The sequence below is a fragment of the Conger conger genome, chromosome 12, assembly GCF_963514075.1.
Source record: "Conger conger chromosome 12, fConCon1.1, whole genome shotgun sequence".
Classification (NCBI taxonomy): domain Eukaryota; kingdom Metazoa; phylum Chordata; class Actinopteri; order Anguilliformes; family Congridae; genus Conger; species Conger conger.
This window is the reverse complement of record NC_083771.1, coordinates 11,413,679-11,434,795: the sequence shown is the minus strand read 5'-3', so window position 1 is coordinate 11,434,795 and position 21,117 is coordinate 11,413,679. Positions and strand designations below refer to the sequence as shown.

The 21,117-nt window shown below is 43.5% G+C and overlaps 1 protein-coding gene across 1 annotated transcript in view; it reads left to right on the top strand.

Annotated features, from left to right (window-relative positions):
- Nucleotides 1–18,621, top strand: part of gpsm1b (G protein signaling modulator 1b) — a 36,088-nt gene extending 17,467 nt beyond the window's left edge. Inside the window, exons 3-14 of the mRNA XM_061263262.1 lie at nucleotides 525–660; nucleotides 962–1,104; nucleotides 3,321–3,444; nucleotides 3,924–4,039; nucleotides 4,630–4,785; nucleotides 5,079–5,187; nucleotides 5,318–5,432; nucleotides 8,473–8,543; nucleotides 8,650–8,826; nucleotides 12,644–12,752; nucleotides 13,291–13,499; nucleotides 17,644–18,621. Of these exons, the coding sequence (XP_061119246.1) occupies nucleotides 525–660; nucleotides 962–1,104; nucleotides 3,321–3,444; nucleotides 3,924–4,039; nucleotides 4,630–4,785; nucleotides 5,079–5,187; nucleotides 5,318–5,432; nucleotides 8,473–8,543; nucleotides 8,650–8,826; nucleotides 12,644–12,752; nucleotides 13,291–13,499; nucleotides 17,644–17,853 (1,675 nt within the window). The 3' untranslated portion in view covers nucleotides 17,854–18,621. The remainder of the gene's footprint in view (nucleotides 1–524; nucleotides 661–961; nucleotides 1,105–3,320; nucleotides 3,445–3,923; nucleotides 4,040–4,629; nucleotides 4,786–5,078; nucleotides 5,188–5,317; nucleotides 5,433–8,472; nucleotides 8,544–8,649; nucleotides 8,827–12,643; nucleotides 12,753–13,290; nucleotides 13,500–17,643) is intronic.
- Nucleotides 18,622–21,117: the final 2,496 nt, after the last annotated feature.

The following is a 21,117-nucleotide window of genomic DNA, read 5'->3' as shown; positions in this document are numbered from 1 at the left end:
AAGTCTTCGTATTTTGTGGCAGTTTGCGGGAACTGGTTTTATCCAAAATTGAGAAGGGGGGGGGGCAAGTGGATGTGTCAGGTTCAGTCCGGTGGGAAACCGGATTGTCTCGGTCACGCCTGCTGGTGGAGAGGGCACACATACCTGGGTTGCGTTGACTAATCAGCCCAAGTGTTTTAAGTGTTCTGGTCTCCACGGTGCATGGAGACCGGGAGATCACTCCGGAGTGGCAGTTTTGTGGTGGAGTTTTTATTTCATTTTGTTTTTCATTCAGTTCAGCACGCGAAAGGCGACCTAGAAAGCTGTCGCTTGGTTTTTGCTTTCTTTTGTCTTTTTATTTTACTTTATTGTGTTAGTTTATTATTTAGTTTATTAAGACTATTTGTTATTTACTTTGTGTTGGTGTGGGCACTCTCTCTCTCTCCGTGCGGAAAACAGTGGTGAACGTCCCGGGAATGCCACGTCTCCCTCCCAGGGGAGTCACACGGCGTGTGACAGGACGCTAACTGGCTGTCTGTTTCCAGGACGATAGGGGATAGGATCGGGGAGGGCAAAGCCAGCGGGAACTTGGGGAACACCCTGAAGATCCTGGGGCGCTTCGACGAAGCGGGGGTGTGCTGCCAGCGACACCTGGACATCTCTCAAGAGCAGGGGGACAGGGTGAATATTAAATATATTTCATATTTTTTCATATCTAAAATATTGTTGAAAACCAATCAATGTACACTCAGTAAGCAATGTATTGGGTAGACCTCTACACCAGTTTGTTAATGCAAATATTTAATCAGCCAATCATGTGGCAGCAACTAAATGCATAAAGGCAAGCGTTTGTGAATATGCATATTTGTGTGTTTAATTCTTCTGTGTGTGTGTATGTGTGTGTGTGTGTGCGTGTGTATGTGTGTGTGTGTGTGTGCATGTGTGCGTGTGTGCATGCATGCATGTGCGTGTGTGTATCCAGGTGGGAGAGGCCAGAGCCCTGTATAACATCGGAAACGTGTTCCACGCCAAGGGCAAACAGCAAGCATGGGGCTGTGCCCACGACCCGGGAGATCTACCCTCTGACGTAAGGAATACCCTGAAGAGGGCCACTGCCTTCTACGAGTGAGTCTCCCTTCCCAGCATGCACTGCCCTGCTGGGGAATACCTTCAATGCACCGCCACATCGCTCACAATGCTTACAGCATGCATGCCATGTTCAGACACCATATCTATAGACTTAGAACCCATATTTACAGCATGCATGCTACACACACGCAAGACTTAGCCCCCATAATATTTACTGTGTGCAAGCCAGGCACCCAAACTCAGAAAAAGAGGGAGAGTGGAAGTACATTTTTGTTCTTCAAGGATCAAATTTCCTAAATGTACCATGAAAGCACAGAAATGTTCTCTTTGGGTAACAATGAGGACATTTTCCAAGCAAAAAAACGGTACAAATGAGTTATATATTGCTAATTTGCAGAGCTTAACACAAAACCCTGCACACCCACAGCATTTTCACTGCAGGGAACTTAACACACAAACAGCGAAAGGCAGTGAACAGTCTACAAGAGTTATGTTCATTCACAGGAAAGACCAGCACGGAGAACTTCGATCAACTAAAATGCGCCAGTCATTTTCAGAACCACTGCACTGTAATGGTACAAAATATAACATATAATGTTATATAACAATATACAACATACAATATATTGCATAGTGTATATACAAGAATATCGTGAAGGGCAAAACAACACGCAGGAATGAAACATAAGGGAATCCGTACATCAGATGGGGCAGATCATATGGCTGTGAATTATAATATCGGTGCCATTAATGTCGCAGGACAATACCAGTACTGACGCTGTGAATTGAGCTGGCTCATGGATTGTTTCATTGTGGGTAATCTGCTTATATTTGACTCTCGGAGGAATGCTGCTTTGCTTCCTTTAATGTGTATGAAATCAGGCACAGTGTGCGCTTGTAAACATCCATGGAATGTCTGTGATGCTTTGCACTAATTTAGCCAGGCTAATTTACATTGGCAGAGGAGAGTCTAAGCTAATGCCCAGGGAATGAAGAATGTAATGTGTTATTCCTTGTTAGGATTGGTTTGTTGTCTGTTACATGTTAAACCACATCTGATTGGGTTTTACGGTGGCCAATCAGTGAAGACACTTTGAAATGTTGTTGCTGGTTGGTTATTAATGCCTGTTTGCAGCAGGGGTGAAATGGCATTTTTTCCTTTGGTGGTTTTCAAATAATGTTTTTGTTTTAGATGTAGGCTTGCTGGTAGATGTGGGCTGCATGCAGTTCAGAGCTTCTGAGCCGAACCGGCTGATTGGCCAGCATGAAACCCAATTAGATGATGCCTGTCATTCTTCCATAAGTTAACCCCGTGGTATCTAGACCCAACCTTGTTTCCGATGCGCGTCGTTAAGTGTAACGTTTCCTGAATTCCTTAAGGTGGCGAGCTTCTCTAAATGAGATCCCACAGGAGGGAATTGGCCATTTAATGATTGGCCCCCTGAGACTCTGCCCTGTGTTGCACGTTTAATGAGCTTGAACAGCTAATGCCTCTGCCAAAGAACTGAAATGTCAGAACAGAACTTAATTACTGCTACAAACCCCCTCTGGGCAGATGGACACAGAGTGAGCCTCAATGTTTGGTGTGAAAACTTTGCACTTTTGTAAAGCTGGGAAGTACTTTTTAACAGACGAATCACTGGACAACTTTTCTTTCACGAATAAATGTTTATGTTAAATACAATGAATTTGAGGTCTACTTCTTTAGTAGTAAGTAGCTTCTGTTCCTGTTTTTTTTCCTGAAAAGAAAACGAAGGTGCCATGCATGGAATGGCTCACACAACTATAATAAACAATCTTTCATGAAAGCTGAACGAGATGCTTCGAAGACTATTCAAACGTGTATACAGTATTAAATACAACATACACACCACACATGAGAGGGTAAAACACTGGTTTTGGCTTGTGTAGTGTAAATGGTATCTCTTCTGTAATAATGTTGTGTTTAGACAGCACCGGTTACTAGTATTAAACATGGACCAAATGTGAATTCCCCTTTCGGGATGTAATAACCACTGCCATATAATGTGAGTGCAGTGATAAGATACATACGACGGTTAATCGTATGTCTATATATTCGCTCTGAATGTCCCTTATTCCCAAACTATGAATTATTAATCTGACGCTGACATAGCCTGGATGTGTCGGGGGATATGTGGGAGTATATCCAGGCCCTGCTTTTGTAAGAGCCTGATTTAGGACGCAGGGATCGACTGCCCTAACGTCTCTGCCTCTCGCTCTGCGTCCGTCAGGATGAACCTGTCATTGGTCAAGGAGCTGGGTGACAGGGCCGCCCAGGGGAGGGCTTACGGAAACCTGGGGAACACCCACTACCTGCTGGGAAACTTTGTGGAGGCCATCAAGTTCCACCAGGAGGTATGGCTTCCCCTAGTGGGAGAAGAACTGAACTGCACTGGCATATGATGCCATGAACTTGTTTTATCTTCACCAAGGCTCACCTGTAAACCATTATTATCTTATAATAATGATACGATCTCAAATATGGTTGGGAATTATGTATGAAAAATATAAACTTATTTATTAGTGATAATATGCACTCAGTGAGCACTTTATTATTTATTCATCAGAGCTATTTTTTAGACTTAAGTCTTCTGCTGCGGTAGCCTATCCACTTAGAAGTTTGACGCGTTATGTGTTCAGAGATGCTGTTCTGCATACCACTGTTGTAATGTGTGGTTATTTGCGTTACTGTCACCTTCCTGTCAGCTTTGACCAGTCTGGCCCTTCAACTGTTTCAATTTAATCCATGTCAGTTTGTGAATGAATGACACAGTGTATTATATATTAAATGGGTGAGATGATCATAGATTGATGTGTGTTTTTATGTTTTCCAGAGACTAGCCATAGCCAAAGAATTTGGTGATAAAGCGGCGGAACGGCGAGCCTACAGTAACCTAGGCAACGCCCTCATATTCCTGGGGCAGTTCAGGCCTGCCACTGAGTATTACAGGTATGTAAATTAGGCAAGATAAGAGACTCTCTGCTCGCTAATGAGGGCTAGCCTTCTCAAAAGGTATCTATAAATGTGTAAGTAATCCATTTCCTTTCAGTGAAAAAATCGTCTCAATAACAGTGCTGCATTTTATGTTGTGGTTTCAATTTCAATAGGCTTAATGGTTCATCCAATGGATGAATTTGCTTCTCTGGAAGACTGAATAGGACCGTATGCAGAGTCAGTATGTATGACTGAGGACAGGATCATTATAGTTCATTATAAATGTAGATGCTGAACACTTACTGAATCCCCACACTTCACCATGTTCTCTCTTTCTTTTTCTCTTTCATCTTATCACAGTTATTTAGTTGATGCTTTTATCCAAAGCGACTTACAATTGATTAGACTAAGCAGGGGCCAATTCCCCCTGGAGTAAGGGCCTTGCTCAAGGGACCAACAGCTGTGCGGATCTTATCATGGCTACACTATTAATTCTTTATTAATGATTCTCGTTCTTTCTTTCCCCCTCCCTCCCCCATCTCTCCATCTCTCCCCCCCCCTCCCTCCCTCTCTCCACCCCTCCATACCTTACTCCCTCTGTTCAGAAAGACTCTGCAGCTCTCCCACCAGCTGAAAGACCAGGCGATGGAGGCTCAGGCCTGCTACAGTCTGGGTAACACCTACAGTCTGCTGCAGGAGCACCAACGTGCCATCGACTACCACCTCAAACACCTGCTCATAGCCCAGGAGCTGAGGGACAGGTGTGTGTGTGTGTGTGTGTGTGTGTGTGCGGGTGCGCCATCGACTACCACCTCAAACACCTCCTCATAGCACAGGAGCTGAGGGACAGGTGTGTGTGTGTGTGTGTGTGTGTGTGTGTGCGGGTGCGCCATCGACTACCACCTCAAACACCTCCTCATAGCACAGGAGCTGAGGGACAGATGTGTGTCTGTCTCTGTGTGTGTATCTGTGTGTGTGTGTGTGTGTGTGTGTGATTTTTATAAAGAGGAGAGTGATTGTGAGCATGTTTGCTGCTGTTTGTTGGTGCTGGCAGGATTGGGGAAGGCCGTGCTTGCTGGAGCCTGGGAAACGCTTTCCTGTCTCTGGGGGACCACAGACAGGCTCTGCTCTACGCCCGAAAACACCTGGACATCTCCCGAGAGGTACACTCGAGAGCCTGAAATTAATTCTCTCGCAATCTGTAATCTCAACATGCTCACTGGAAACTGCACAAGACTGGAATGAAATATAAAACGTGAAAAGCGCTCACAGAGAGACCTCTCTCTCTGGCAGATCGGAGACCGAAGTGGCGAGCTGACCGCGCGCATGAACATAAAGCAGCTGATGGAGTCGCTGGGTGCGGCCAGAGGTGACCTTTCACCCTGCGGGTCAGAGTTCGAAGTGCAAGGTAGGTCATGGTATTGAGTGGACCTGAGTCAAATACGATATTGTTTTGGATTCAAATCCTTTTCTACGCTTTACTGAGCTTTTCTGGTATATTGGAACCTAGGAAATACTCTCAAAAAGTGCAGTCTACAACATCTGGTCCTCTTGGTTGGCTCAATTGCACCAGGCAAGATCAATTGAGCACAGAATAGTATTTGATTTCAAAACAATTACGTATTTGACCGAGGTCCGGTATCTAATTTATAATGGCCAGGGGTAATGGCTGTCGAATGGAGGCTTGTTTCTGTTCAGTGGCTCATCCCCAGGTGAAAGTGGCATTACAGAAGTCTCAGTGGGCAGTGTCTGTGATATTGGCCTCCTGACGTGAAAGCCCTTGAGCTCACACCATTAGGAACATCACTTAACAGAAACCCGCTGTTCGAATCCCAGCAGGGCCATTGCAGGAGTGATTTTGAACACGGTATTTGACATGATTTGCCTGAACAAATATTCAGCAGTATAAAGCAGATAAAAAAAATGTTGCTCTGGGCGAGGTGTTTGAGATTAAGGTCATTGTCTCACCCTGGGGGACACCCCTGGGAGGGAGAGTATAGGTGGACACAGGGAGATGCCATCTTGCCGGCAGGGATTCCCTGGTCTCAGATCTAGCTGTTGATTAGTTAATGCAGCCCGGGTCTGTGTGCTGACTGACGTGTGGCCCCAGCCTCCTGCCAGACCAGGCGCTGCCTTAATATAAGATATTAGCCTGACTAATGTATAATATTTTAGTAGCTCCAACAGTATGCAGGTATAATTTGGAGAAAAAAATATCAGTAAATTTTCAAACAGTCCCACAAAGTAGTTTCATGAATAAATGTGTTTAGTATGAATACATATTTTAGCAGTGGCTGTTATTACCCATTATTCAATATTCTGAACAGCTTGCCCAAAAGTAAGCCTTGCTACTGCTCTATCAATGGCTGCTGAATGTTAATCAATCATAAAAGAACATTATTGATCATTAGCTTCATTTTTAGTGGCTGCCCAAAACTAATTTTTAATGGATGATTATTTCAATCAGGCATTGCAATAGATGTTATTCATATTTGATGAAATGCATAGTACTTCTGAGACCACCACTGATGTTGTCCACTTTTATAAGTTGCTATGGATACGGATATGGACATGGTCTGCATCTACATCTGAGTGATTGTAAAGTGTATTATGATGTAATGTAAATTACTGACTAATGGGACTGTACAATAGCATGCTATCAAAATATTGGAATCATTAATAAATAATATTATATTGCAATGAGTGGGATCCAGGTTTAGAGCATTCAGGAGAGTGTGAAATGAGAGTTATAGCTGCCCAGTAAAGAGACAGATGCTACTGGTGTTTAGCCCATTTCAGTGAGAACGCCAGTTCCTGTAACCCAAAATTCTCATTTGTGAAGGTTATATTCCATCAGATATACGATTAAGAAAATGAACATCTTCCAGTACTCCAAGGCTTATTCATATCAGGAAACAGTGGCCTCAGTCAATTCATATTATTTAAGGGAGGTATGCGCTACACTCTTCCCGAGCCTTTAAGATTTACTGTTAAAAGAACATGCACTGGAGACACCGCATCTGTCTCACATAAGGGAGCATTTGTCGTCTTCTGCGTAGCTGTTCACCCCCAGCTCAAACCCTTCCCAGGAAGCAGTGCGCAGCACAACCTGTGAATATCTCTTTAGTTACAGGCCCAGGGATACTGTGAAGAGAATGATCGCAAGTTGTGGTTGTTGTCTCTTCATGCTGATGTAGGTTGTGGTCGTTGTCTCTTCATGCTGATGTAGGTTGTGGTCATTGTCTCTTCATGCTGAGACAGGTTGTGGTCGTTATCTCTTCATGCTGATGCAGGTTGTGGTCATTATTTCTTCACGCTGATGTAGGTTGTGGTTATTGTCTCTTCATGTTGATGCAGGTTGGGGTTGTTATTTCTTCATGCTGATGCAGCTTGGGGTTGTTGTCTCTTCATGTTGATGCAGGTTGGGGTTGTTGTCTCCTCATGTTGATGCAGGTTGTGGTCGTTGTCTCTTCATGTTGATGCAGGTTGTGGTCGTTGTCTCTTCATGCTGATGTAGGTTGTGGTCGTTGTCTCTTCATGCTGATGTAGGTTGTGGTCATTGTCTCTTCATGCTGATGCAGGTTGACCTTTGTGGTTTATCACTGGACTATTATTTGACGTGTTTCAACCATGAATGATATTTAATGTTTCCGCTAAGCCAGGGGTGGGCAATTCCAGTACTGGAGGGCTGGTGTGTATGCAGGTTTTTGTTTCCACCAATTATCTTGGCTAAATTAACTAATTGGCTGCATGCACCAAAGCTGGTTCACTCAAAGATTAGATCACAGTAAAACGGGCGACACAAGAGCAGTCATCGACTGTCATTCATGCCCATCAAGAAATGTACTGCGGCTAAAATGTCAGATGGCATAGAAAGCTAATTATATAATTAAGGCCAGAAGTTGGTATGAAATCCAGAAATGTATATTGCCCTCTTTTCCAACCTCTGCTCTAAGCTTACCCAGGAGCATAACAGCTGCACATATCGATGAATGCCCTGTGTGACATTCCTACATCCTTGTTGTTGTTTTTCCCCAAAAGCAAATTCTTGAAAATACAATCCAATAAAACTGTAAAATGTGATTTGTGAGAGTGTGGTCATGTAATAACCCTTACTTCTAGGGAATGCAATAAAACCAGTCAGATTAAATCAAACCTTCGAGCCAATTTTCTATCTTAAACTAGGGTCCTTTATTCTGCCTAACCACGCTTACGAAATTATGTTCTAATTTTTTGTTGCATTTTTTGAAAAGCAAAAGGCTTATTGTTTTTCATTTAATGAAGCCTGTGTGCTTAGTATCAAAGCACTTTCTACTTCAAACATTCATAACAACATGAGGAAAGTCATCCCCTCCAAATTGTCCTCCTCTTTTGTCTGACATGTGTTAAAAAGGAACCTCTGAACAGTTACTCCTTCTTCTCCTTCTCCTTCTCCTCCTCTCTTGCAGGAGCCAGACCAAAATTCTGCCAGAGGAGCAGTATGGAAAGTTTGGATTTGTGGAAATGCCCTTCGGAAAAGGTAATGCCCCAGCCCATTCCAAAAAACAAGACCTGGAGCAATTTGGTGTGAATCTGTTGGTCAGGTGCTGCTGTACAGTTTACAGTCTGAGGCATTTCTCCCTAAGGGTCAGAAAGGACACAATCAGGACGTGGAGGTCGTGTCAAGAGGAACCAGGGGTCATTTGGCCTGCCCAATCAGGAGGAAGGGCCATGCTGACGGCCAATCCGATGAATCCGAGTGGCTTGATTGGCAGGACTCCCCAGTCGACACTGAAGACATTACAGTACAAGTGACCCCTCCGGTGAGCATTGTGTGTGTGTGTGTGTGTGTGTGTGTGTGGGTGTGTGTGTGTGTGTGTGTGTGTGTGTGTGTGTGTGTGTGTGTGGGTGTGTGTGTGTGTGCGTGTGTGTGTGTGCGTGTGTGTGCGTGTGTGTGTGTGTGTGTGTGTGCGCGTATGTGTGTGTGCGCGTGTGCATATGTGTGTGTGCACGTGTGTGTGTATGTGTGCGCATATATGTGTGTGTGTGTGTGTGTGTATGTGTGTGCACGTGTGTGTAAACAGCTGAGTTTAGACATAAATTAATCAGACATGATAAATGCATGTACCCAACGGCCTTTAAAAACAATATTTCAGAACTCTCAAGTTGTGAGCAAGCAAGTTGTGGGAACGATGGAAATAACAATCTCTTTTCAGAATGAATTAATAATATTAAGTGTGCATTTCCTTGTGGCCTAAGCTCATACTACTTAAACGGCAGATTTTCACAGTTCTGTGGCCAGAACATTCATCTCTCCACCACCTCATGATGACACGTTCGCAAACTGCACAGCTCCAAACAATAACGGCCTATTTATGGCTTACCAATCAGAATTGGCTAAATTGTTTTTGGATTCAAATACGTGCTCGATTGATCTTGCCTGGTGCAACTGAGTCAACCAAGAGGACCAGAAGTTGGGGTTTGCACTTTTTGAGAGTATGTCACAGGTTTCAATATAGACCAGACAAGCTCAGTAAAACGTAGAAAAGTATCTGAATCCGAAACAATTTTGTAGTTTACCTAGGCATGTTACCAATGCAGCACCACCTTGCTTATCCCCTGCAGAAATCAGGCATGCTCTGCGACTCTTTGTTATCTATCTGCTTGATTCAATGGGATCTGACAGACGGCCAGACGGCTGACCGGGGGAGTGGTAATTGTGCTGACAGCGCAGGTATGGAGTAGATAATAGCATTTAACCACCATTAAAGCTCACGGCCGTGGTGTTCCTCAATGATACCCCACCTCTTCCTGGCTCTGACTGCACCACTGGTCTTATAGAGTGGGAGTGAAAGCGCTACGTTGTGTAAAAATGCATTATAGGTGCATTATAGGGGAGGCTCGCTTTTACAGTTCAATCACTGGCGACAGGAACCTGCGCAAAGGAAGTGAGCTAGGGTAGTATACAAACTACTGACTGTGCTGAGTTGGGCTCTGAAGAGCCGTTATCTCTCTGGCAGTAGCAGTGTGATGCAGTATTAAAAGGACAGGGACTGGGTCAGGGAGAGCTGCGGGTTTGAATCCTGAGGCACTAGGGTGTGCTTACGGTATTGGAATGATCCGGAAATATATTGCTCTTTTAAAACTCTTTTAAAAATATAACTGAAATATATTTAAATCATCTGTTACATTTGGGAATCTTTGAAAGCAGCAACGACTTGTATGTTTCCCCATACGTTGTGCAATAAAATGTTCAGCGTTAAATCAGCTCACATATGGTGCCTGTCTGACCCGTGCGTAATCATTTACAGTTTAATTAACACTGGATATTTTACTGTGCATAAAGTGTTGCAATATATCGACTCTATATTTTATTTCATTATGTTTTCAGTTTACTGTAAGCATTTTGCTGGGGTGATGATTTGTTTTGCATCATGCTTTGCATATGAATAAATTATGAATGAATAGAATGTACTGGGAGGGGGAGGGGGAGGGGCCAGGGGTAGGCACAGGAATGTTGGTTTGATGGTGTCACACACTACCCGGACCACGGGTTTGGAAGAAAGAAAGTTTCCATGGCAACTCTGATGTAAGCCGAGGAGAGCCCCTGTCCTATCTCTCTCTCACTCTCCCCCTCTCTCTCTCACTCTCCCCCCACTCTCTCTCTCTCTCTCTCACTCTCCCCCTCTCTCTCACCCCCTCTCTCTCTCTCTCTCTCACTCACCCCCACTCTCTCTCACTCTCTCTCACTCTCCCTCTCTTTCTCTCCCCCTCCTCTCTCTCTCTCTCCCTCCTCTCTCTCTCTCTCTCTCCCTCTGTCTCCCTCCCTCTTTATCCGGGGTTAATTGAACAATATAAGCAGTATTATGATGCAGACAGAGGGGAGGGGAGCGGAGAGAGAGAGAGAGAGAGAGTGAGAGGACACAAGGCAGACTGTGTCTGGGCTTCTGTGGGAGAGAGGATGTTTGCTGGGTCTGGGACGGGCACCAGAGAACGGTAAGAGAGCGGCCGGGCTGTTGGCATGCGCGGCGGTGCTGCTGTGGTTGTGTGGCGCGTGTTTTTCTGGGGCTCCTTTCCGCAGTCCTGATTTGGGGGCTAATTGAGGGGCGGAGGGTGTTGCCCAGCGGAAGCCTCCTGCCCCTCCCTTCCTATTTCTCTCCTCCAGAGAACTTCTCCTTCCATAACGCAGCCCCGTTTACTGCAGGGGGGCCCCATGGAGGTCCTGCGGGAGCAGGGGAGAGAGATGCGGGCTAGGAGGGGTTAGGGTGGGGGTTAGAGTTGGGGGAGAGGACGGCGCTTGTGAGAAAGTCCACTTCCAGGGAATCGTGGGAACAGAGTTCCGTCACATGACTTTTTCCACAAAGGGTCTTGTGTTCCGAACTCAGGATAACACCAGGGATATCTACTGTAACTCTTACTTAAGGATATATTTCAAAGCTGATGTGCAGTAAGATGGGTTTGTCATTTTAAGTTTTTATGAAAATGCATATGCATAAAACAGTGGCTGCAGTTCACTTTGTACAAAGGAAGTCTATGTATGTCTTTAATATGTTAACCCAATTACCACCTACATTATGTTTATGTCTGTTACTGTATACATGTCAGAGTCCCTAAAATAGCTTATGACTGTCTGGCGAGAAGCTTTCCTTTTTCTGGAAAACTCACAAACACTAAACTGAAAATAAGAATGTGAGAATGGAAGAACGGCCTCTGTAGGATGGTCCAGTTCATTATGTGAGTCAAATTGTGGCCAATGACTAATTCATTAATTTGAATGAATTCTTCACAGCACAGTGGTAAACTGAAAATGCTCAAATGTCCCCAAATATGGAAGTGCTAAAAGCTGTATAAATGCTCATCAAATCCCTCATTTTCATTGGTTATTAGGTGTTGGTGAATGAAGCTGATTCGATGTAGCTGCTGATTTCTGGTTTGTAACATCACTCTTCAGCCAAGTCTTTATTACCAGGCAGAGATGAGCTCGTCTTTAAATTAAGTTGATACTCTTCCCAGTAGGGCCTTATGACTTGGGGTTCTTCTGGGTAATCCTTCTGTATGTAATGTCTGACAACATTTATTATTTGCTTGGCAAAATAATATATCTCATAAAATGGGAGTCCACATTGATGCCAAGCTCACTGTAACGTGGCGCTAATGGATTTTTTTTCCTGTCGCTAACATGCTTTTGTCACAATCATCTCATCTAGAACATAGCAAATAAACCTCAGGGACCTGATTTATATTATAGGCAACTATTTTAAATGTTGTTTGAATCTCGCCTATATTCCCCCCCCCCCGCCCCAGCTCACTTTCTTTATTAGGAAAAGTGAATCTGCGTAACGGACAGAGGGGTTTCACAGAGACACTTCACTAGGTGAAGAAACTGGGATCGAGGGACGACGTTTGAGGCCCAGGATGAGGGACTGTTTGTAAATTCGGGAGGCAAGGAGCAGGGCCTGTGTGACGCGGCTGTTGACACCCGCAGTTTATGGCTGCATTGTTTACGCATTATAATACCCTCACTCTGCGTGCAAACATAAACAGGATACAGAGGGGTGTACAAAAAAAACAACAACACAAAACCAGGTGGTTATGGGAAGGACTGGCTTTTCTCTTAACGGCTTGGGCGATTGTTTTCAGAAGCTAGGCCGGGATCCCTCAGGCGAGGACTGCTTCTTCGACCTGCTCAGCAAGTTCCAGAGCAGCCGCATGGATGACCAGCGCTGCCACTTTGATGAGCCGGCGGACGGTGAGTAAGAGGGGGCTCCCCCGGCCCCCATATCTCCACTCACTGACACGCTTGACACGCCAGCCTCGTACCTCCTCTGGTCCACCTCCTGGATCCATACATTAACTCAGACATGTCTGTCTGTACATTCATCCACCTAGCTGTCTGTTTTATATTAACTAACTGTTAACTATTTTATTTTGTAAATGTGAGAATAGTAGAACCTGAGGTGAGAAAAGTGTGATACTTTGAGGTGAGAGTAGTTTGATAGTTTAAGGTGAGAGTAGTTTGATACTTGGAGATCATAATAGTTTGACAGTTTGAGGTGAGAATAGTCTGCCAGTTTGAGGCGAGAATAGTCTGTGGTGAGGATAATTTGATAGTTTAAGGTGAGAGTGGTCTGTTGTGAGGATAGTTTGTGGTGAGAATAGTTTGATGCTTGGAGGTGATAATAGTTTGACAGTTTGAGGTGAGAGTAGTCTGTGGTGAGGATAGTTTGAGGTGAGGATAGTTTGACAGTTTGAGGTGAGTTTGTGATGGGCCTCCCCTCCCTCCGCAGACCCCTGCTCCCTCCTGACATCACCCCAGGTGGAGGAGCTGTTTGACCTGATCGCCAGCTCCCAGAGCCGCCGGCTGGATGACCAGCGGGTAAGCGTGGGGAACCTTCCGGGCCTGCGCATCACCCACAACAACCTGGGCCATCTGTGCGGGGACGCCGACCTTCAGGAGCCCGGGGACGACTTCTTCAACATGCTCATTAAGTGCCAGGTGAGCGAGCTTAGCACTTAGGCTAAGCAACAAGTAACTATAAGTGCCAGGTGAACGAGGTTAGCACTTAGGCTAACCAACAAGTAACTATAAGTGCCAGGTGAGCGAGGTTAGCACTTAGGCTAACCAACAAGTGACTATAAGTGCCAGGTGAGTGAGGTTAGCACTTAGGCTAACCAACAAGTGACTATAAGTGCCAGGTGAACGAGGTTAGCACTTAGGCTAACCAACAAGTGACTATAAGTGCCAGGTGAACGAGGTTAGCACTTAGGCTAACCAACAAGTGACTATAAGTGCCAGGTGAGCGAGGTTAGCACTTAGGCTAACCAACAAGTGACTGTAAGTGCCAGGTGAGCGAGGTTAGTGCTTAGGCTAACCAACTGTAAGTACCAGCTAAGAAATCTTAATGCTTAGGCTAATCAACAAATAACTATAAATGTCAGGTGAAAGATCTTAGTGCGATCTTGTGCAATAGATGATAGAGCTGGAATCTGCACATCAGCACCCCCCACTGGTCAGTCTAGGACCCACAGTCTGCACAGTTCAGTGTGCTCATCTGACATGCGTCTGTGTGAGCCTGACCTGACTGCAGAGTGTAAAGAAGCAGCAGCTGACATCACATGCTTTAGAGAAGAGAGTCCTTTCTTCATAGTTGTGAAAGGACAGAAAAGACTGCAGGGAAGAGCTTTGAGAGAAGTGCCGTTGGGCCTTCCACATTGGGGGGCACTGTATTACCAATGTACCAAACAGTGTTATGATATGAAAGTCCTAAAGCTCAATATTTCAAAAACACTCTGATAATAGTGCCCTGTAATTCTCTGAACTCTGGGGATGGGTGAAGTAATCATATGTTATCACAGAGGGAGGTATCCCTTACACACTCACCAAATGTGTATTCAAAGTTATGTAAATAATAAAACACACTTCAAGTTGTAGATACAATCTGTATTGAAAACAATGGCAGGTTTGAATTGAATGCATGGGTGTGGTCTGGACAGCCTCACCATCACACCTCTCTGCTCAATTCCTCCTACAATGTACCACCTATATATAAAACTGTACTGGAGAAAGAGGGAGACTGGGAGAGGGATATGGTCGGTAGAGCTGAAAAATAGCTAAATGCAAACGGCACTCGATGGTATTATGAGACTAACACATTTATTATCCGTTAGGTCAGGTCCCTCTTGATGTCATGAATGATCTGGACTCAATAGCTCAGTATCTGGTCATAAATTAAACTCCACCCCTTTAATCCCCTCATAGGAATAGATGGAAATGTTCAGGCTCATACGTCGATATTGCAATGCATTTCATTTATCTAATTTAACTGATGCTTAATATATTGTGGTGTGAAAAAAAAAAAAAGTGGTTTGTCACACTTAAATGTTTCAGATCATCATTTTTAATGAAGGTTTTTATTATTAAGGGAGAAAAAACCTACATGGCCCTGTGTGAAAAAGTGATTGCCCCCCCTGTTAAAACATAACTTAACTGTGGTTTATCAAACCTGAGTTCAATTTCTCTAGCCACACCCAGGCCTGATTACTGCCATACCTGTTCTCAATCAAGAAATCACTTAAATAGGACCTGCCTGACAAAGTGAAGTAGACCAAATGATCCTCAAAAGCTAGACATCATGCCGAGATCTAAAGAAATTCAGGAACAAATGAGAAAGAAAGTAATTGAGATCTATCAGTCTGGAAAAGGTTATAAAGCCATTTCTAAAGCTTTGGGACTCCAGCGAACCACAGTGAGCCACAAATGGCGAAAACATGGAACAGTGGTGAACCTTCCCAGGAGTGGCCGGCCGACAAAAGTAGTGCTTAGGCTAAGAGCGCAGCAACGACTCATCCAAGAGGTCACAAAAGACCCCACAACAACATCCAAAGAACTGCAGGCCTCACTTGCCTCAGTTAAGGTCAGTGTTCATGACTCCACCATAAGAAAGAGACTGGGCAAAAATGGCCTGCATGGCAGAGTTCCAAGACAAAAACCACTGCTGAGCAAAAAGAACATTAAGGCTTGTCTCAATTTTGCTAGAAAACATCTTGATGATCCCCAAGACTTTTGGGAAAATACTCTGTGGTCTGACGAGACAAAAGTTGAACTTTTTGGAAGGTGTGTGTCCCATTACATCTGGCGTAAAAGTAACACCGCATTTCAGAAAAAGAACATCATACCAACAGTAAAATATGGTGGTGGTAGTGTGATGGTCTGGGGCTGTTTTGCTGCTTCAGGACCTGGAAGACCCGCTGTGATAAATGGAACCATGAATTCTGCTGTCTACCAAAAAATCCTGAAGGAGAATGTCCGGCCATCTGTTCGTGACCTCAAGCTGAAACGGACTTGGGTTCTGCAGCAGGACAATGATCCAAAACATCCCAGCAAGTCCACCTCTGAATGGCTGAAGAAAAACAAAATGAAGACTTTGGAGTGGCCTAGTCAAAGTCCTGACCTGAATCCTATTGAGATGCTGTGGCATGACCGTAAAAAGGCGGTTCATGCTCGAAAACCCTCCAATGTGGCTGAAATACAACAATTCTGCAAAGATGAGTGGGCCAAAATTCCTCCACAGTGCTGTAAGAGACTCATTGCAAGTTACGCTCGATTGCAGTTGTTGCTGCTAAGGGTGGCCCAACCAGTTATTAGGTTTAGGGGGCAATCACTTTTTCACACAGGGCCATGTAGGTTTGGATTTTTTTTCTCCCTTAATAATAAAAACCTTCATTTAAAAACTGCATTTTGTGTTTACTTGTGTTGTCTTTGACTAATATTTAAATTTGTTTGATGATCTGAAACATTTAGGTGTGACAAACATGCAAGAAAATAAGAAATCAGGAAGGGGGCAAACACTTTTTCACACCACTGCATACCATAATAACCCCATACAATTTAGTCATTCACGGAATTACCTTTACAGTCACTGATGATTTCGTGAATCAAAACCACTCATTTGAATGCTTTCATGCTCACTTTAATAAAGAATTGACTGATAAATATTTGAAAGGCACAACCGTTTTCTGGGGGATGGCCTACATCAGTATTTTGGTTTGGTGTGTCGTTTTCATGGTACACTACACACTCTCCTTGGAGTATATTGTGAAATACTAATTTCTTTTTTCATCAGATAACATAAACCCACCAGCACACGCTGATTTTAGAGATACACTACAGTAGTGATACTCTTTCCTGGAACCGAGTGCCGTTTTATGGCTTCTGTGAAGGCTTCATGCTTTCAAAAATTACAAGTCAGGAGAGCTTATAATGACCCTCAATGACCTGGCCAGTGAATTTTTATATTTCATGCAGAGGGACTGCTTGAGCTTTACTGCTTCCTGCAGCTCAGATTAAATACTGACTTTGCCAATGTCAGGAGCCCTAGAAGAAGAAACCTGATTGGCTATAGCATTGCCAGGAGGCTTGCAAGAAGATACCTGATTGCCCATGGTGTTGCCAAGAGTCCTACAAGAAGTTACCTGATTGGCCATGGTGTTGCCAGGAGCCTTGTGAGAAGACACCCGATTGGCTATGGTGTTGCCAGGAGTCATGCAGGAAGGGTTTCATTCACCAGGGTACTCCACTCAGTAGTAAACACTAGTTATGGCAGTGTATGAGAATGGCAAGAGAACTTACAACTCTTAGGTTATGGGATTGATTCCCAGTAGTGGTGCTGCCATTGTATCCGTGAGCAAGGTACTGAACCTATATAGCTTCAGTACAATATCCAGCTGGAGAAGTGGATTGTGGGTAAAAAGGTGATCTGGGTAATTAGCTCTGGACAAGAGCTGAAATGTACAGTAATGTAATGTAGCGACTAATGTAGCCAGTTGGACACCTGCAGCAAGTGTGTTAGCCCTCTTGATTGGTACTGATACTGGTTGCACAATTCACCAGTACACAATCCATCATTACAAAATTCACTATTACACAGTCCAGCACACAATTCACCATTACACAATTCAGCCTTAGACATTCCTCCAGTACAGAATTCACCCGTACACAATTCACCATTACACCATCATTCATTACAAAATTCCCCAATTCAGCCTTACACATTCCTGCCAGACACAATTCATCATTACATAATTCCCCATCACACCCTCACAGCTTCCCTTGCCTCCCCCGTCTCTCCCTCTGCCCCCAGTCCTCCAGGATCGATGACCAGCGCTGCTCCCCTCCAGAGCCGGGCCCCCGGGCCCTAACAGTGCCGGACGAGGACTTCTTCAGCCTGATCCAGAGGGTGCAGGCCAAGCGCATGGACGAGCAGCGGGTGCACCTCCGCTCTGAGGAGGAGGAGGAGGAGGAGGAGGAGGAAGGGCCGGAACCAGCGCCTCCTGGTGGGGACCCCAGCTAAACCAGGCCAGGACATGAGCACCATGCCTTCCCTCTGAAATATGTACATATCTATACTGCATACGCTGTGAGACCCTTTGAGCAGATCGGGCGAGATGAAGTCAAGTTCAGGTCCCGGGCTGAAATTCAGCCCCCCCAGGCAACCAGGAAGCTCCATACATTCCTGAAACAGGAAGCGCAGGGATGGCAATCCCAGGCGGATTTCCTGCTAGAGCCAAACCTGTGGAACATCGTGTTCATGGAGAAAGGTCTGTCTGCAGCCCGGGATAAATCAGGGCCCACAATCATTAAGAGTACAATTAAGAGTTAAGAGCGTTCTTAACTGTGGACTTAAAGTGCAAAAGAAGAAAAAGAAATGCACACATCTTGCACTATCTATTGTAGTTATAACTGCTATGGGAAAGTTATAGCAAAAATTCCAAGTGACTTTTTCCTGTTTGTTTTATTTAAATAGATTTTTAATCACATTTTGGGTTTAAACAACAAAATGGATGTAAATAGCAGGACTAATGTAGACTTTGAATAATATTTTTTCTTAAAAAGACATTCAGACAGGGGGTTTAAACCATTCATTTTTGTCTGTTTATATTCAGGTTATATTCAAAATCAATGGTATTTAGAAGGATGGTATTAATATAAAAATATGAATGATATATTTTAACAAATAATATGAATAATGAAGATTGGTTGACACATTTACAGTCACTTTGATTTTAATTGCAGTATTAGTCAGAATAAACACCTTTACCTGCCTTTCCCTCACCCACTACATTTTCAAGGTCCCTGCTTTCAGTCATTTCCAGTCCATTTACACTGAGAGAGTAATTCAGTTTATTGTAAAAACATTGCTGACCCTGATATACAAACAGTGGCTGGGATATCACATGTAAGTCATTTGCTACATACTGTACATTAATTAAATATAAGTTGTATGTCATTTTGATTGGCAATAAGTGGTTTGCTAAAAGGGTTCAGCTGACAACAAGAAACTGAGATCAACATTTTCAAAAGATTATTTCAAATTTATGGGGAGTGATTCAATTAACAGAACCCAAACACACGTGCAATGCCGATCTCAGAATACTGATTTACAGTATTTAGCACGTGATTTGATTTTAAATCTAAATAAACTATTACATCAAAAATGTATGCCTATGTCACTCGGAGATAGATTTCAGTTTATTTGAGCCAATGAGGAAACGGTTTAAAAAGTATTTTATCTAATATGAAGTCACAACAGACCTACTGGTGATGGAAGGGCAAGTGTGCATTTTCAGGTCAGCACCTCCAGGGGTCACACAAGTGAAAGTTTTTATTTATTTTTTTACTTTTACTGGTGTGTTCATTTCCTGTGATGAAGACTAGGCACAATCATTCCATTAAGGTTTCCTGCAAAAACAAAAACACTTAAGACAGCAAAATGTACTGTGTTGAAATGGTTTATACGATATGGAGCTATTATTTTGAGCCAAAATCAGACTACAGTATAAATAATGACTTTATGAAGGCCATTTTGAGGCTGAGAGTTTATTTGCAGCCATCATTAGAGCAAGGTGAGTTATACTAGATTTAAGGTGTTACCACAATAACTCCTGTAGATGACTGTATAGTTATTGAGAGTCCTGTCCAGTATTCTGTTTCATAATTAAAGAACGGATCCATAAATATGAATGTGCAATGTTATCTTAAAACACCCAAAAACTAAAGAATACAGAAGGAAGTTCAAACAGTAGCTACGCACACAAGGTTAAAATTCAAATGGCTATTACAGCTTCATTAGGTCTACAAAAGCATGCATATGATGATCTTGCGCATGAAATAAATCAACAGACACAAATGAGCTGATACCACGTTTAATGGTGGCTGATACAGAGACATAATGCCATTTAATGGTTTTCATACAAGAAATCTGAACAAAATTGGTGAATGTGCCAAGTTCTCTTAAATCTCTTTATGAACAAATCTGTTTGTATGGGTGGTTCTTGCATGATGCCCAACATCCACTTACCGAGCACTTTATTAGGAACATATTTACTTTATTGCACCTACTCATTCATGTGATTATCTAATCAGCCAATTGTGTGGCAGCATGTGCAGTGCATACAACCATGTCGATACGGGTCAGGAGCGTCAGTTAATGTTCACATCAACCATCAGAATGGGGGAAATGGAATGATTGTTGGTGGCAGACAGGGTGGTTTGAGTATCTCAGAAACTGCCGATCTCCGAGGGTTTTCATGCACACTAGTCTCTAGAGTTTGCAAAGAATGGTGCAGAAAACAAAAAAAGATCCAGTGAGCAGCAGTTCTGCAGACAGAAGCGCCTTGTTAATGAGAGACATCAGAGAGAAGGGTCAGACTGGTCAAATCTAACATGAAGGTGGCAGTAATGCAAATTACCACACATTACAACAGTGGTATGCAGAAGAGAATCTCTGAACACATAATGCATAATAACGCTAAGTGGATAGGCTACAGCGGTAGAAGTCTAATAAATACCTAATAAAGTGCTTGGTGAGTGTATTTTGTCATCATAAAACTTTAATTGATTATGATTCATCAGACTCATAATGTCCTGCTCAGAAAATACTTTGCAAGCTTTATTATAATCTAACAAAGGTGCACTAAATTAGTAAATTCTTGCAGTCATTTTTGAAAGATAGCACTGAGTTTGTACCCAAGGCTACAGGAGAGTAAATCACCACTTTTACATAGGCCTACCTCCAAACTGTTTAGCACAAAACTCACAGAGTTTTGGATTTTACCTCACGTTTTCATAGTCTGGGTGTTCCTGTCTCTTCTTTAGAGGAGACTGCCATTCAAGTCAAGTGCTTTGCTAAAACCTTAAAGATAGAGGGTGAGTTGCCTAGAATCGGCTGCTTTGATTTGAAGTCTTACCGCCGTATGTACATATGCAGAGCTTTGTATCTACTGTGTGCGTTCCTTCACGGGGACCCCTGATTTTAATAAAGTTTTTGATTCCGTTACGATTTGGTTCTGTCGTTCGTATCAGTTCGTATCAGTGTTTCGTATCAGTGTTTCCAACTCCATTCCTCAAGACCCACTTCCCAGAAAGTCTTTATTGTAACCAAGGAATTCACACACCTGGTTCAATGACTGGACAAATCAAACCACCCAAAATGCCCTCGAGTAGTTAAATCAGTGTGAGTTCTTGGTTACCACAAAAACCGTCTGGCACCTGGATTCCGAGGACCGGAGTTAACAAACAGTGCTTCCCCTGTGGCAGCTTTAGCATTTATACAGCA